The sequence below is a fragment of the Vidua chalybeata genome, chromosome 10, assembly GCF_026979565.1.
Source record: "Vidua chalybeata isolate OUT-0048 chromosome 10, bVidCha1 merged haplotype, whole genome shotgun sequence".
NCBI classification, from domain to species: domain Eukaryota; kingdom Metazoa; phylum Chordata; class Aves; order Passeriformes; family Viduidae; genus Vidua; species Vidua chalybeata.
In genome coordinates, this window is record NC_071539.1 from 1628521 (window position 1) to 1643218 (window position 14698).

Below are 14698 nucleotides of genomic sequence, written 5' to 3' on the forward strand. Positions count from 1 at the left end.
GGTTATTTAACTTTTGTTTTGTACCAAAAAGGCAGCACCAAAGGAGAGCAGCACCTCATTTAAATTAAATTAAAGGTCCCAAAGAGGCCACCCAAATGTCCTTTGATCCAGGAATGAATTTGTTATTTGTTATTTGTTATTTGTTATTTGTTATTTGTTATTTGCTTTTGAACCATCCCTGCTGGTGTCTGCCCAGCACCAGCCCCCTTTTAATGCAGCCCCGTCCCCAGCTCGCTCTGAGCAGAATAAAATGTTTATTTTGAAATAAACCTTCCATTTAAATCCTGGCAATCTTTGGTACAACCACGGGTTACCTCTGGTTTGGGGTCTGTGTTTCCAAACCAGATCATCTCTGCCCTGGCAGGAATTCCCCCAGATCCCACCCAGGCTCATCCATTAGTGAGAATTCCCAATTTTCCTTTGTTTAGGCTGATGCAATCTCTGGAATGTTATAAATCAGGAGAGACCATTTATCTTATTCCCCAGGCACCACTCATGACTAATTAAATCCATAATTAACTGGAGCAAGCCCACGAGGAACAGCAGGAACACCATTCCTGGACAATGGGAAGAGCATTTCCCCCTGGATTTGGGATTTGCATCCTAAGGGCTGAGCAGGAGTAAAAAAAAAAAAAAATCTATTCTTTTACTATTTTCTCTCCAACATAAAGATTTCATATTTAAATACAACGTTTAATTTTTCTAGATGAATTCTGGTTGGTTTTCCTAAAGCACCAGAGCCAATGGATACACTCAATTTTTCCAGGGATTTTTCTCTCAACAGCACCAAAACCCCCAAATATTTTATGAATGAACCCTGAGCATTCCCCTCCAGAAAATCTTTGGAGTTTCAGCTCCTGAAATCCCTCTGCTCCTGGAGGAAAAGGCTGGAAAGGGCATTTCAAACAACTTAAGCCATGTCCAGAGGAAGCAGGCTGGGATTTGGGAGCTTTTCCATTCATTCCTCCTTCAGGCTCATGGATGCAAAGCCTGGATTTGATTTAAGCTCTGTGGCAGTCGGGATTGGGTTTTAAGGGAGCAAGGGCAGCTCCCCCTGGGAAGAAAAATGGATTTTCCAGGAGTTCCACTCATCTTGCACAGCACAAGGACACTCAAAATAAACATTTGGGAGAGAGTCGAGGACCTAAAATCCATAATTCACTGCAAGAGCTGCTGGTTCCTGCTCTGGGAAGGGCCTGGAATGGGGAAAAAAAAGCAGTGGGAAGCTTTAAATGGAGCAAAACCCACAATAAATCTGGGGAGGGGAGGAACAGACACAAGAGGTGTCGGGCAGGGCAATTAATTAGGGATAATTAAGGGGTGGGGGGGGAATGACAGCATCCAATTTAAGGAGGAATTAATGGGAATCTGCATAATCCCTGCTGCTTTTCCTAGGAAAGATGTGCTTTGCATCCCACAGCTCTGCTCGGGATTGGGAGGGGGGTTTGTGCCTTGAACTTCTGGGGTTTAGAACAGAGGCATTGAAAATCCATCATGACTTCAAAAAAATGTGGGATTTATGGTTGGACCAACAAATATTTCACAGCCTGAACCAGGAACAGTGTCCAGGGAAATGCCTCTAAATTAGCCATGGAATTAGAAGAATAATTAAGAAATATTTACTTACAATTACATCCAGTCCCTTTCTTTTTATGCTGTGATTAATTAAATTCCCAGATTTCCTCGTAGTCCCCATGTATATTACACATGGAAATTAATTTTCTCCACAACTCCTTAAGGGCCCCAAACGCTGCAGATCCCACTCGACTCAGTTATTCCTTACTTTGCATTGGAAATCTTCCCCTGCTCATCCCTCAGGCCCAGCTCCCACGTGGAGCAAACCAGAGGCATTTCCTGTGAATTCCAGGGAATTTATAGCCGAGAAAGTTCTGTTTTTTGGGACATTGGGTTTTATTCATTAACCAGGTAGGGCAGGAGGGGGAATTTCCCGGCACCAAAATGGAGTTCTCAGGATGCATCCAAAGCCATCTCCGGGTGCTTCCAGGGATAAATCCAGTGTTTTCCAAGTGTTTCCATGTGGTTTTACTTTAAAACAATTCAATCTTCTAGAATTCTTGAAATGGCATCATTTGAAAGTGAATTGGTGATTTTAAGTTATTAAAATAAAAATGAATAAGAATTTTGTTCCAATGCACAAGTGGTTTTTTTTCTGGTGGAATTCTCCATTTTCATCCAGACCGGGAATCCAAGGCCTGGATGTGCCGGGGAAGTTGGGGTGGGGTCTCTGCTGCCCGGGCCCATCGTGTCCTATCCTAAAAGGTGGGGTTTGTATGGATCCCCTGACCCCCCAATCCCATGGAAAAATTGGAGATGGGATCCCCATCTTAGCACAGAGCCATGGAATGGTTTGGCTTGGAAGGAACCTTAAATCCCATCCCATTCCAGCCCTGCCATCGGGAACTTCCACTGTCCCAGGTGCTCCCAGCCCTGCCCAGCCTTGGGCACTGCCAGGGATCCAGGAGCAGCCCCAGCTGGCTCTGGGAATCTGTGCCAGGGCCTGCCCACCCTCCCAGCCAGGAATTCCTTCCCAAATCCCAGGTAAATCCCACCTCCACACGCAGCTGAGGCTCCCTGGTCTGCAGTTCCCGGGATTTTCCTTTCTTCCCCTTCCGAAAGCAGGAATGACGTTTTCCCATCTTCATGGCTGCTGGAAAGCTGCTTTTTAGGCTTCATTCTGCAAGGGATTTGAGGTTCCTACAGGCACCCTGCAAGGAGCCACACCCAGGATTTCATTTTCTCTTGGAGAAATCCATCTGGAAGCGACCGAGCGTGGGCGGGATGAGACAACTCCAGCTTAGTCCAATATTTGACCGAGGCAATTCAATAATTTCATTCTTAAATATCTGGGAATGTGTTCCTTGGGATTTGGGGGAGGCTGTGGGAGTCATCCAGGAGCTTCTGTTCAGCTGGAGCATCCAGGAGTGGGAATTCCAACCAGAGGCAGCACTGAGGGATTGATGGAAATCTCCAGCAAGTGTTTCCACACTAACGAGCTCCCCGGGGAGGGCAGATTGAGCAGAGGGAGCCAGCTCAGCTCTTCCTCTCCACTGGCATTCCGGGAGTGTAGAGCTGCAAATCCTGGAGCTGATCTCCATAAATGATTAATCTGCTGTTTACGGGGGCCGGTTCTTCCGTGGGTTTAGTCAGAAAATCAGATTTTAGTGCCAGACCCCTTGGTAGGCCCAGTTTTAGTCAAAAGCCTCGAACAACTGAACACTTGGGCTTGGTTAGGTGAGGGTGTCATGGCACAACACCCAGAGCACGTCCTCCTGCTGGAGCATGAGGAGATTAGGCCTGGCCTAAGGACACACAAGGACTGGCTTAAACCCTCTTTGCTTTGATAGGGGACAGATGTGGCCTGGGTGTGGCTGAGGAGGAGCTGCAGGTGTGCCCTGGAGAACAGGGCTGGGATGTGACCGGGAGCTGGGAATGTTGAGGAGCATCATGGGCAGAAGGAGCAGCCCGTTCTAGATGGAGCACCTTGCTCCAGAGGGGCCATCCTGCTCCAGAGGGGCCATCCTGCTCCAGATGGATCATCCTGCTCCAGGTGGATCATCCTGCTCCAGATGGATCATCCTGCTCCAGAGGGACCATCCTGCTCCAGAGGGACCATCCTGCTCCAGATGGATCATCCTGCTCCAGAGGGACCATCCTGGTCCAGGTGGATCATCCTGCTCCAGAGGGATCATCCTGCTCCAGATGGATCATCCTGCTCCAGAGGGACCATCCTGCTCCAGAGGGACCATCCTGTTCCAGATGGATCATCCTGCTCCAGATGGACCATCCTGCTCCAGAGGGACCATCCTGCTCCAGAGGGATCATCCTGCTCCAGATGGATCATCCTGCTCCAGAGGGACCATCCTGCTCCAGAGGGACCATCCAGTTCCAGAGGGATCATCCTCTTCCAGAGGGACCATCCTGCTCCAGATGGATCATCCTGCTCCAGAGGGACCATCCTGCTCCAGAGGGATCATCCTGTTCCAGATGGATCATCCTGCTCCAGATGGACCATCCTGCTCCAGAGGGACCATCCTGCTCCAGAGGGATCATCCTGCTCCAAAGGGACCCTCAGGATCTGGTGGTCAAGATGACCCCAAGAGTGTAGAAGTCCTTGTTGTCCCAGCCCGAGCAGCCAAAGGAGGAGTCTGAATGTGCAGGATCAGCCTCTCAAGGCTGTTTATTTTCCCTTCTCTAGAACATTCTCTCTCTGCCCTGCTGAGCTCTGCCCAGCAGCTCGGCCATGGCATTCTGTCTGCCCTCAGGGCAGTGTTCACATTTTATACCAAAAACTCCGTGTGCCGTGGTTACAATAACGTGCCAATGTCTGCCATTGGTGTTGGACAGTGTGTCTGTGCCTTAAACCAACAGAAAAGTGTCACCAGCACAGCGAGACATGGAGGGCAAGGAGAAGGAGAAGAAGGTCAGGACACGCCCAAATCCCTCCATCTTGTCCCCTTGAACCCCATTCTAAAAACCCCAAAATTCCACTTTTCCACCCTGTGTTAATTCAACTACCACACTACTCAAACCCTTGTGGTTTGTAATTCCTCACACAGAGCTGGCAGCTTTTCCCATGGGCTAAAATGGAAGCCACAGGTGGTTTTGACTTTGTGCCAGGGTCTGGAGCCACCAGGGCAGCCAGAGGGATGTGCTGGGTTCCCACAATGGCCCATCCTGCTCCAGAGGGACCTCCCTGCTTTGTCTGGATCGCTCCACCACACCCCCGACCAGACGCCGAGGGCCAAACCCCCACAGCTCCTAAAACACAGCAAATCCAGGGTTAAATCCAGCAGATGGGAATTGCTCCTCTGGGAAAATGTGGTTCAGGCATCCCGGGCTGCTGCAATCCCGTGTTTGGATGTGTGGGGCTGGCTGCAGCTCCGGGATCACGGCGCAGCCTCAGATCCCACTGATTAGTAGGGTGAGGAAATTATCCCTTAGCTTTAATCAGGATTTAATTCCTGACTCAATTCCTGGGTTTAAGGCTGTTGTCAAGAGGGTTCCCAGGCAGTTCTGGGAATGCAGGAGCTCCTGGATTTTGGCAGATTTTACATCTGTTGGTTGGGCAGGGAGTGCTCATTATTCCAGAGCCCCGCGGGAACGGAGCAGCTCGGATACAAGGAACCTGTCCGGATCCTGCTTTCCCAGCCAGGGCTCTCTGTGTCCTTCCTGCTCTCCTGAGGAGCAGGAGCAGCTTCTCTCCCTTTCCATCTGCTGGCCAAGGCCATCCATCAGATCCTTGGGATCCATGGGATCAGCTCCTGGGAGCACCGGGAAGGACAAGCCCGGCTCCTGGGAAGGGCAGGGAGGGTTTTCCTGCATGGAGAGGTGAGGGAGAGGGGCTGGAGCTCAGGAGACTGAATAATTCCATGGACAACTGGAGTTTGGAGGTGTGAGGAGCACCAAGGGTTCTTTGTCTGAGCCTCACAGAGTCTTCTGGCCTAAGAAAAATCAGCAATTATTACTGTTTTGGATTATTATTTATTTCCCTTTTATTGGAGGGGCACTGTCAAAGCAGAAATCTTTGCACAAGTTTAGGCTCAGAGCACTGACAATGCACCACGTGCTTGAAATCCTCGGAATTACCCCTGGAAAATGGATTTTTGGCAATGTTAAGGAAAGACCCCTTAAGGAATTTGCACCTGAAGAGCATCATAAACCCCAGTGAAGCCACCTGGATGCAGATTTAGGGCTGGAATTGTGTATAATAAAATTCCCATCGAGGAGCTGCTGGAACGAGCTGTTTGGAGTTTGTGCTGGCAGCTGGGTTTATTTATATAAAGTAGAAAACAGAAAATAGAACGCAGAATCTATAAACTAAAATATATAAAATGGAATCTATGAAATATAAAGTATAAAATATAAAATAGAAGATATAGAATATAGAATATAGAATATAGAATATAGAAATAGAATAATATATTACCTATTATCTATTATTATATATATAATATATAATATAATATATTATATATATATTATATATAATATTATCTATTATCTATTATCTATTATCTATTATCTATTATCTATTATCTATTATCTATTATATATTATATATTATATATTATATATTATATATTATATATTGTATATTGTATATTATCTATTGTATATTGTATATTGTATATTATATATTGTATATAGTATATTGTATATAGTATATTATATATTATATATTATATATTATATATATATATTATATATTATATATTATATATTATATATTGTATATTATATATTATATATTGTATATTGTATATTGTATATTATATATTGTATATTATATATTATAGAAAATTATAGAAAATAGAAAATAGAATGTATGAAATCAATAGATAAAGCAGAATCTCGGATTGATGTAATTCTGTGTGCTGCACACACCCACCCCGCCATTCCCGTTCGGACCCAGCCTCGCTGATTCGCTATCAAACGCTCCTCGCAGCGATCGGAGCGGCTCCGAAGCCGCCCGTAAATCCAAGTTTCCCCCCATTCCCATGGCTGCGGCTGGGAATGACAGCGGATCCATCCCTGCGCTGGAGCCGTGCCAGAAGTTTCTCATCTCGCTGCCTGCGGGCTGCTCGCTCCCGCTCCGGCTCTTCCCATTTTTTTCCCTCCCTCTCTTCGAGGTTTTCCTGGTGCCTTTAGGGTGAGCTCCCGTCTCCTGCTATTCCGCGGGAGGCAGCGCCGCGAGGAGCCGCGTTCCTGCCTCCTTTTCCTGGGAAACTTCACCATGCGGCTGGTAAGGGACGGAATTCCCCAAGAAGCGGCCCGAGCTCCCTGCGGTGCAGCTCGGGCAGCTCCGGGATGGAGCAGCTCCCTCGGGAATATTCAGGGAAGGGATGGCGGGGTGCGGGGTGCCCAGCGGGACATGGATGTGACACCGCCAGGGATGCGCAGGCACATTTCCTTAAGGAAGCTGGGATCCGGCGGCACTTTTGCCTCTGGAGAAGGCGGCTGGAGCGAACGCGACGCGATTCCTGACGAGCTGTAAGTTTATTACGGGAATTTAAGGCTGGGTTCCGTGCTCGGGAAGGAGGGAATCATCTCCGGGTGGTAACAATCCCAAACAGCGCTTGGAAAAGATGCCTGAGGATTCTCAGGGATTCCCAGGGCTGCTGTGGCAGAATTTCCCTGGATTTCACCGCCTTTTTTCTTTTGCCTGTGCAATTACTGGGGGGAAAAAACGCGGCTGTGCTTCCCGGGGGGAACAGCCCGCGGCTCTGAGCCTCGGCATTCCGCAGGGATTTCAGCTCCGAGCGCTGGAGCAGCCGGCGGATCCATGCAGGGCTCCTGGAGCCAAGAGTTCCGCTGTTTGTCAACACGGAAAAGCTCCCGGCGCTGCCGGCTCGGGGCTGGATCCCGATGAGGTCATCCCGGGAATGCTGCGGGACCAATCCGGGCGGCGGGCAGAGCACTGGGATCATTCCCCGGAGCCGGATTGATTGTGGGGTTTTGCCGGAGTAGTTGTAGCAGGGCTGGCTGGGCTGGGCATCCAGGATCTTCCCAGCACGTTGGAGCAGAGATTCCATCAGGAACAGCTTCCACAGGGTGGTTCCTGCCATCCCAAACTCCAAACCTCATTCCCAGGGCTCAGACATCCCACGAGGCTTTCCCAAACCTCATTCCAAGGCTGTCCATCGGGATGTGATGGATGGGAGTGATATAAACACCAGAGGGTGGAAATAAAGCAGGGAGAGACACTGGGAGGCAAGGCAGGGAGCTGGGGATGGTTCCTCAGGAATTCCAAGGGCAGGGAGCCGACCCTCAGGTGAGGATCCATCCTGCACATCCCATTCCTCATGGGAGGAGGAGGAGGCTGAACACGTTGGGATTGATGGATCCTCCACAGCTCCGAGCTCCAGAGTGGGTGGCTGGAAATCAGCAAATATTGAATTCTCATTTCTCCCAAACTGGAATTAATCCAAGCTTCTCTGTTTTCCCAGACAACTTGTCAGACACTGGAAACTCATTTCTTAAATTGCACAGGGACAAAAAGGCCACATTAGGAATATCTCACTCACCTGGAGCTGAATTTATTTGGATTCCCTTTGCTGGTTCAAGTTTTTCAGCTTCCCAAAAGGCTGGGGAAGCTCTGAAGGGGTCTTATAAATAAAATAAATCCATAAGAATTTCCCTGAGCTGTAGGTGCTGGGATTTACTTCATGTTCCCAGTGCAGCACTGTCTAACCTCTGGAATTGTCTCCAATATTTTTGTTCCCTTCTTTCCCTGAGTATTCCAAGGCACAGACAGAATTGGAGTCCCTTCCCTGCTTTACATCTCTTAAAACTCAGATTTTCTGTCACGAGGCTCCTGCAGGTTCCTGCTGTGGCAGTTTGGGGATTCCTGGAATCCCAATAAAACCAGGGAGACTCTTTGTGTGCCCAGGAGCCAAAGCCTGGCTTTGTGTGCAAAAGCTCCTGCAGACCTGAAATACAGGGAAGAGATCAAATGCCAGGGAATGTTTGTCCTTCCAGCAATTTCCCTGGAAGCCAAAGAAAACACAGGGATGAATGACAAACTGGTTGGGATGAGCTCTCTGAAGGGGAAATTTTCCTGCTTCAGGGCCCCTGTGGCTCTCAGTGCCCTGATTGCAGCTGGGAAAACACAGCAAAGCCAATATTCCATTTTTTTTACAGCTGGAAATCCTGATTGCATCATCCTGGGTTCAGGCGGGCAGGAGGGGAGAGACACCTGCAGGTGTTGTCCCAGATTTCCAGGTGTTGTCCCAGATTTCCAGGTGTTGTCCCAAATTTCCGTGCTGTCCCCTGAGAACAGGGACTGGGACCTGAGTTCCAACTCACTCCACTACAACAGGTTGGATGAGTAACTACAGGGTGTAAATACAGAGTGTAAATACAGAGAGTAACTACAGAGAGTAAAACCACCCTGAGAAAACATGGAAATGTGTCCTGAAATAAGGATCTTAATCCAGGGTTCAGCTGGAGTTTGGGCAGTTCTTCTGCCCATCCCAGGTTTTTAGCAGGACCTTGCTGTGGGGACATTCCCATTTAGCAAGGTCAGAGCCTTTGAAGGGTCTCAAGAGTGGTTTTGAGGAAAGAACAGAGCTGGGAAAATATCCACGAGGAAAAGGAATTCTCAGCTCTCCCCTTTCTCTGGGAATTGACCTGGAGATTGAACTGGGACAATCCCTCATCTAAAGGGATGTCAAGGGAGGGGAAGCAGAGCTGGTCCCAGAGTGGAAACAGGGAAACTGTGGAAAAGTGGGAATTTGAGAACCCATCTGACACTGAACTGGGCCAGTGAACCCCCTGGATGATCCAGGCTGAGCTGCTGGGAACAAGGCAGAGAGGAGCTCCCATCCCTTAGGAATGGGAGAGGATTTCCAGGCAGTTCTGTTGGATTTAGGAATACCCTTGAGGCCTTTCCCAGCTTTCATAATTCCATGATTCCTGCTGAAGGAAGCTGGATCTGCTCTCCCAGCTGCAGGAATGCTGCCATTCCTTTTGTGTGTAAATCCAATTACATCCTCCAGTGTTTTTTTTTGCATTTCCCTTGTTCATGATTAATTTATTTGCCCTACATTTCACCAAAATTCAGCATTTTCTGTCAGGTTTCACTGACTCCTGGTGTCACCTGCAACTCTTCCCCCTTGCTGCTCCTCTGCTTTTCCCACATAAATAATAAAAGGGATTTTTGGGAGCTCTGGGAAGCTCTTTACAAGCTGTGCAAGTTGGGCTTATTTAATTCCTGAAGGCTGCACATCCACATCCTGATATCCAGGCAGGGAATTCATTTGCATGCCATGGATGGCTCAGCCACCCCTCAACTGCTGGCATTTCGTCCCTGCTTTGGAATATTATTTACATTTATTAAAAAAGCAGTTGGAGAATGTTCAACTTGGTGCCTTTTAAAACAATGTGGAGCAGCTGCTTTCAGCAAGACACAGAGAGGGTCCTTTATTAATTAATTTCCTGATAATCCTTTAAATTCCTTCAATTATCAGGTATTTAAAGTGGTTTTTACGTGCTGATAACTGAATGAGAAGTGTGGAGCAGGTGCCTGAAATTCAGGGTGATTTTAGCTCATCTCCTGTCTTGTTTTCCCAATCCACAAAACATCCCAAGCTTTTATCCCATCCTTTCCTTGTCTCCCTGAGGAATCCGATGGGGCCAGCAGTGCCTGAAGGGAATTTTCCATCGAGAGTGACGTGGCTGTGTGGTCATTGATTGGAATCCTGATGGAAAATGTTCACTCGCAAAGGGAGAGATGCCAAAGGAGTCTGGGAATGCTGGTGGGGTTTAGGCTCAGCCTAAATGGGGGAAGGTGTCTGTGTAAGCCCCGCTCAGGATTGTTTTAGGCCAGACTTCAGCTGGTTTGTGTCAAACTCCTCATCCCAAAGTTCTGCTGGAAATGGGATTTGACTACACCTAAAGACCCAAATTGGGTATAATTAAACTAAACCAGTCTTCAAACTGCAACATATCCCAGGCAAAACAAACCTGAATTTTCTATTTACAAGCACAGTTGCTGATGGAAAACGATCCTTACAATTCAGTGTGGGCACAAGGCACAACTGATTTTAAAGTGATTGTGACTTGGGGCAAACTCATCTTCCATGGAAAAGGGGAAAGAGAGGGAATCTCTCCCTTAGTTCTGGAAACAGCAGCACATGGGTGCCACTGGAGCAGGGAATTTCATGGATGTTGTGCAAAAGAAAAGCTCCTTTCTCCTCGGGTTTAGGATTTGAAGGAAGGATCCTGAGTGTTGTAATTAAAAGTGCAGCAGAGGCCTGAGGGTGATGGATGTGATCCCCACTGAGGAGCCTCTGGGATTTTTCCCTGGCAGAAAGTTGATGGGAATTCACCATCAGGACAGAGCAAACATATCCACACAGGGCTGGGGGAAGGAACTGCACTGGGAGCAGCCTGTGAATATTCCAAGGCAAATTTTAATTGAAAATATGGCCTTGATTGTGTGGAATTTCATGGTGACTTCATGAGGGGATGGAGGTGCTCCCTGCCTGGGGATGAAGGAGCCTCAGCCTTGTGGGGCCTGTCACAACCCCACAAATAACAGAATTAAGGAATTTAGCATCTGACATTTCTAAGCACGAGTTCTGACAGTGGAAATGGGGCTCAGGGACCCCAAACTCAGAATTCAGGGAGTGGCAGAATTAATGCTCCTCTAACGGGGAGAGAAGGCCGCAAACACTTGGGGCAGAAATGAAAATGCATTAATTGAGACATGTCACACAAATGTTTGAAGACATTGGCTTGCTCAGGGTGCTAACAGATCAAAGCAGCCCTTTTTGAGTTTATTGCTGTTTCCAGCATCCCAGATGGCTGCAGACTGTAGGGTTTGGGCCCACTGTGTCTGTCCCGGTGCCAAATGGACAAAGGAATGCTCAGTCCTGGCCAGCCTCAGCACAGAGCACGTGCCAAGGCTGGGAATGGCTCCACTGTGCCACCAAAGTGATGGGAGCAAGGCAGGGTCTGTTTCAGTGGGATTATTTTGGGATTCAGGCTTCTCTTGTGGGGCTCTCTGGAAGAGGGATCTGTTTGCATTCCGTGTTTGCCAGCACATTTCTGCTCCGAGTGCTTCCATCCCTCAGTTGTTCCTGGGTGTATTTTCAGACAGAAACTTGTGTTTGGTGTAAACTGGAGCCTCTGGAAGGTGAATAATTCATTTTTGGCAGGAGGCCCCCGTTGGGAGGGGATGCATCCCAAGTGACCCCACACGTTTGGGATCAGGGTGTGTGCTGTGAATCCCAAAGAGGGGACTCCGGCTCTCAGCCCGGCTTCTAGGGACTGGAAAGTCAGGAAAGAGATTCACTGACCATGGATTTGTCTCAGCCTTCCTGGAACACCCCCAGAGTTGTGTTTGTCCTTGTGGGAAAATCCAATTTTGTCACCAGCAGCTCTCCTTGACCTTCTCACTCCAGAGCAGCCACCGAGCTCCTGGAGTTCACTGGAATGCTGCTCTTTGGAGCACATTCCCCTGGGAATTATCATTTCCATGAGGAAATATTTCTGGTTTCAGCTCTTCCCCGTGCCATGGCTGAGCCAGGGTTTTCCAGAGTCACCTGCAATTTCCTGGGCACTGCCCAGCCCTGGCTGTGAGGAGCTGGAAATCAAAGCCTGCGCTGCGTTGTGCTATAATTTATGTCAGGAAGCAGATTTAAATTATGCAAATTGCTGTCTGCACCGAATCTGCCATCTGGAAAAAGTTCTGCATGCAAAAATCTGTCGGGGCAAGGCAAGGGACAAGGCATCATTGGGAAGGGAGAGCTGATGGAATAAAAACAAGCTGCTCCTGGAAAATGGATTCCCCTGCTCCAGTCCAGCGGCAAAGCTGCCGTTCTGTAGAAGCCAGATTAATATAGGAGGGGTAAAATACTTGTTTAAAGCTGCTCTGGAGCTGGAAGAATTCCTTGTTATCCAGGAGGGATAAAATGCAGGTTAGGAGGGAAAGGAGGAGCCCAAGGGAAGGGTGGCACCTCCAGAGCTGGAGGTGGGCAGGGATCAGCAGGGAAAGGGTGAGGCTGAGAGAGGAGATGTGGCCTGGAAATTCTGGGACACAGGATAAGTCCTGGAGCCATCCAACACGGAATATTTCTGTAATAAACAGGAATTCGAGAGGTTAAGGGATGCAGGATTTGCTGCCTCTCTAGTGCTGGAAATCAGGGAAAGGTTCTTCCCCCAGAGGGTGCCCAGGGAATGGGCACACTCCCAAAGCTGCCCGAGCTCCAGGAGTGTTGAGACAGCACTCCCAGGGATGCCCAGGGTGGGATTGATTGTTGGGGCGCCTGTGCAGGGCCAGGGGCTGGGCTGGATGATGCTCGTGGTCCCTTCCAGCTGAGGATATTCCAGGATTCTTTATTTTCCATCAGAGCAGACTTGAGTGACTCCTTCTCTCCCAAAGCCAGAGCTCTCGTGGCAGGAGGAATGTGCACCTTGGAGTTGCATCACCTCTGGGCTGAATTTTTGGGGCAACCCACCCCTTTATGAGCAGGAATTGCCTTTCCTTGTTCCCCCAGGATGTCCTCAGGTAAAACTCTCCGAGCCCTCTCCAGAAATTAATGTTGGTGGGTCAAGGACTTGTGGAACTCTCTGGGAAGGCAGAGGTGGTTTCTCCACATCCTCACAAATCTAAAACCCCTGGGTTTTCCGAGCCCCCTCCACGTGTCCACTCTTTGTGCCCTCGGTTTGGGGAGCAGCAGTGGCGCCGTGTCCTTTGTCAGAGAGCAGCACGGGGTGCCTGGGGGGACATGCCGTGAAGCAGAGCAGTAATTACAGAAAGCTTTGTCAGATTTCATTCTCTGCTCCTGCAAAGGACCCTGAGCACGAGGCCAGGCTGTGGAGAGACCCCTCGCTGCCTGCACTCCCATTAACTCCATAGGCACGGCGTTAATTTGGAAAAATAACAGTTGGAGGCTGTCAGGGATGCTCCATAAAAACCCTGCCAGCTCCTGCTGCAATGCAGACAGAAAACAAATGGTTCCCATTTCAACTTGGCACGCTGTAACCCCACTGAGCTGACTTCCCAGGATAAACTATTGCTGTGGAACTGTATTCCCACAAGCAGCACGAGATCCTATTTAAAAAGCATCACACAGCCCTGTGTATTCCTAATTATTTGTGTGATGAAGGAAGAAACACTTCAGTGCTGGTTTGTTTTTGCTCACCATCCTCATAACTAAGCTGGGAGTGCTTTTCCTCTTTCCATGGAGCTGTGCTGGTAGATGGAATTTTGGGAAGGAATTCCTGGCTGGGAGGGTGGGGAGAGCTGGGATGGGATTCCCAGAGCAGCTGTGGCTGCCCCTGGATCCCTGGAGGTGTCCAAGGCCAGGCTGGACACTGGGCTTGGAGCAGCCTGGGGCAGTGGAAGTTGTCCCAGGTGGAATTGGATGGGCTTTAAGGTCCCTTCCAACCCAAACCACCCTGGGATTCTCCAGCAGGAGAGTTTGGCTCTCAGGAGTTCCTCAGGCTGGGATGGCACAGCTTTGCAGTCCTGGCACTTTGGTGTTTTGTGTTCGTTCTTCTGCCTATAAAAATGTATTTTCCAACAAGGAAGTGGTCACTGAATCAGGGACCCAGTTGATACTCCTGGGCTTAATCCCTAAATGTAGGGCTCATGTGTTATGGTGGTTTTAGTGCTTTACATGGCATGGTGTGCCCTGTGCCTCAAATTCCCCCATCCCAGCTCCGTGTCCCACCGCAGAGCCCGGCACAGGGATGGAAGGGGTGGAATTCCTTCCCGTGACAGGAATACCCCAAACACCCCAGCAGCCAAAGCATCTCTGCAGCGTTTCCAGCACTGAGCTTTGCCTGGCTCACACAGATCACAAAGCATCACCCAGCTGCCCTTTCCTCCCACAGCCAGAGCTGATCTCCCTGGAAAGCCTTTCCTGTGATCTGACCTTTACCAGCTCCAGCAATCCCTGACAAAGGCAGCAGGAGAACACCCAGCACCAACATTTGTATTTTTTAAAGCCAGATTGTGACAGATCCCTCCTGTGAATGCTGCAGCTGCCAGAGGTCCAAGCAGAGCATTAAAGCAGCAGCTCCAACGTAACATTTCCAAAACATTTCCTTCCAGCTTCCCCCTCACCCCTCCACACACACAGGACCCACAGGGATGGACTCCTTGTGCCCGTTTGACCTTTTCTGCTGCTTTTCAGTTGATAACGTTCACTCCTGTGACCCCGGTGCA

The 14698-nt window shown here is 48.9% G+C and overlaps 1 protein-coding gene across 1 annotated transcript in view; it reads left to right on the forward strand.

Moving 5' to 3' along the window:
• Positions 1-6739: 6739 nt before the first annotated feature.
• The window catches only part of SCHIP1 (schwannomin interacting protein 1), a 93258-nt gene continuing 85299 nt past the window's right edge, over positions 6740-14698 (forward strand). Inside the window, exon 1 of the mRNA XM_053951450.1 lies at positions 6740-6763. Within this exon, the coding sequence (XP_053807425.1) occupies positions 6755-6763 (9 nt within the window). The 5' untranslated portion in view covers positions 6740-6754. The remainder of the gene's footprint in view (positions 6764-14698) is intronic.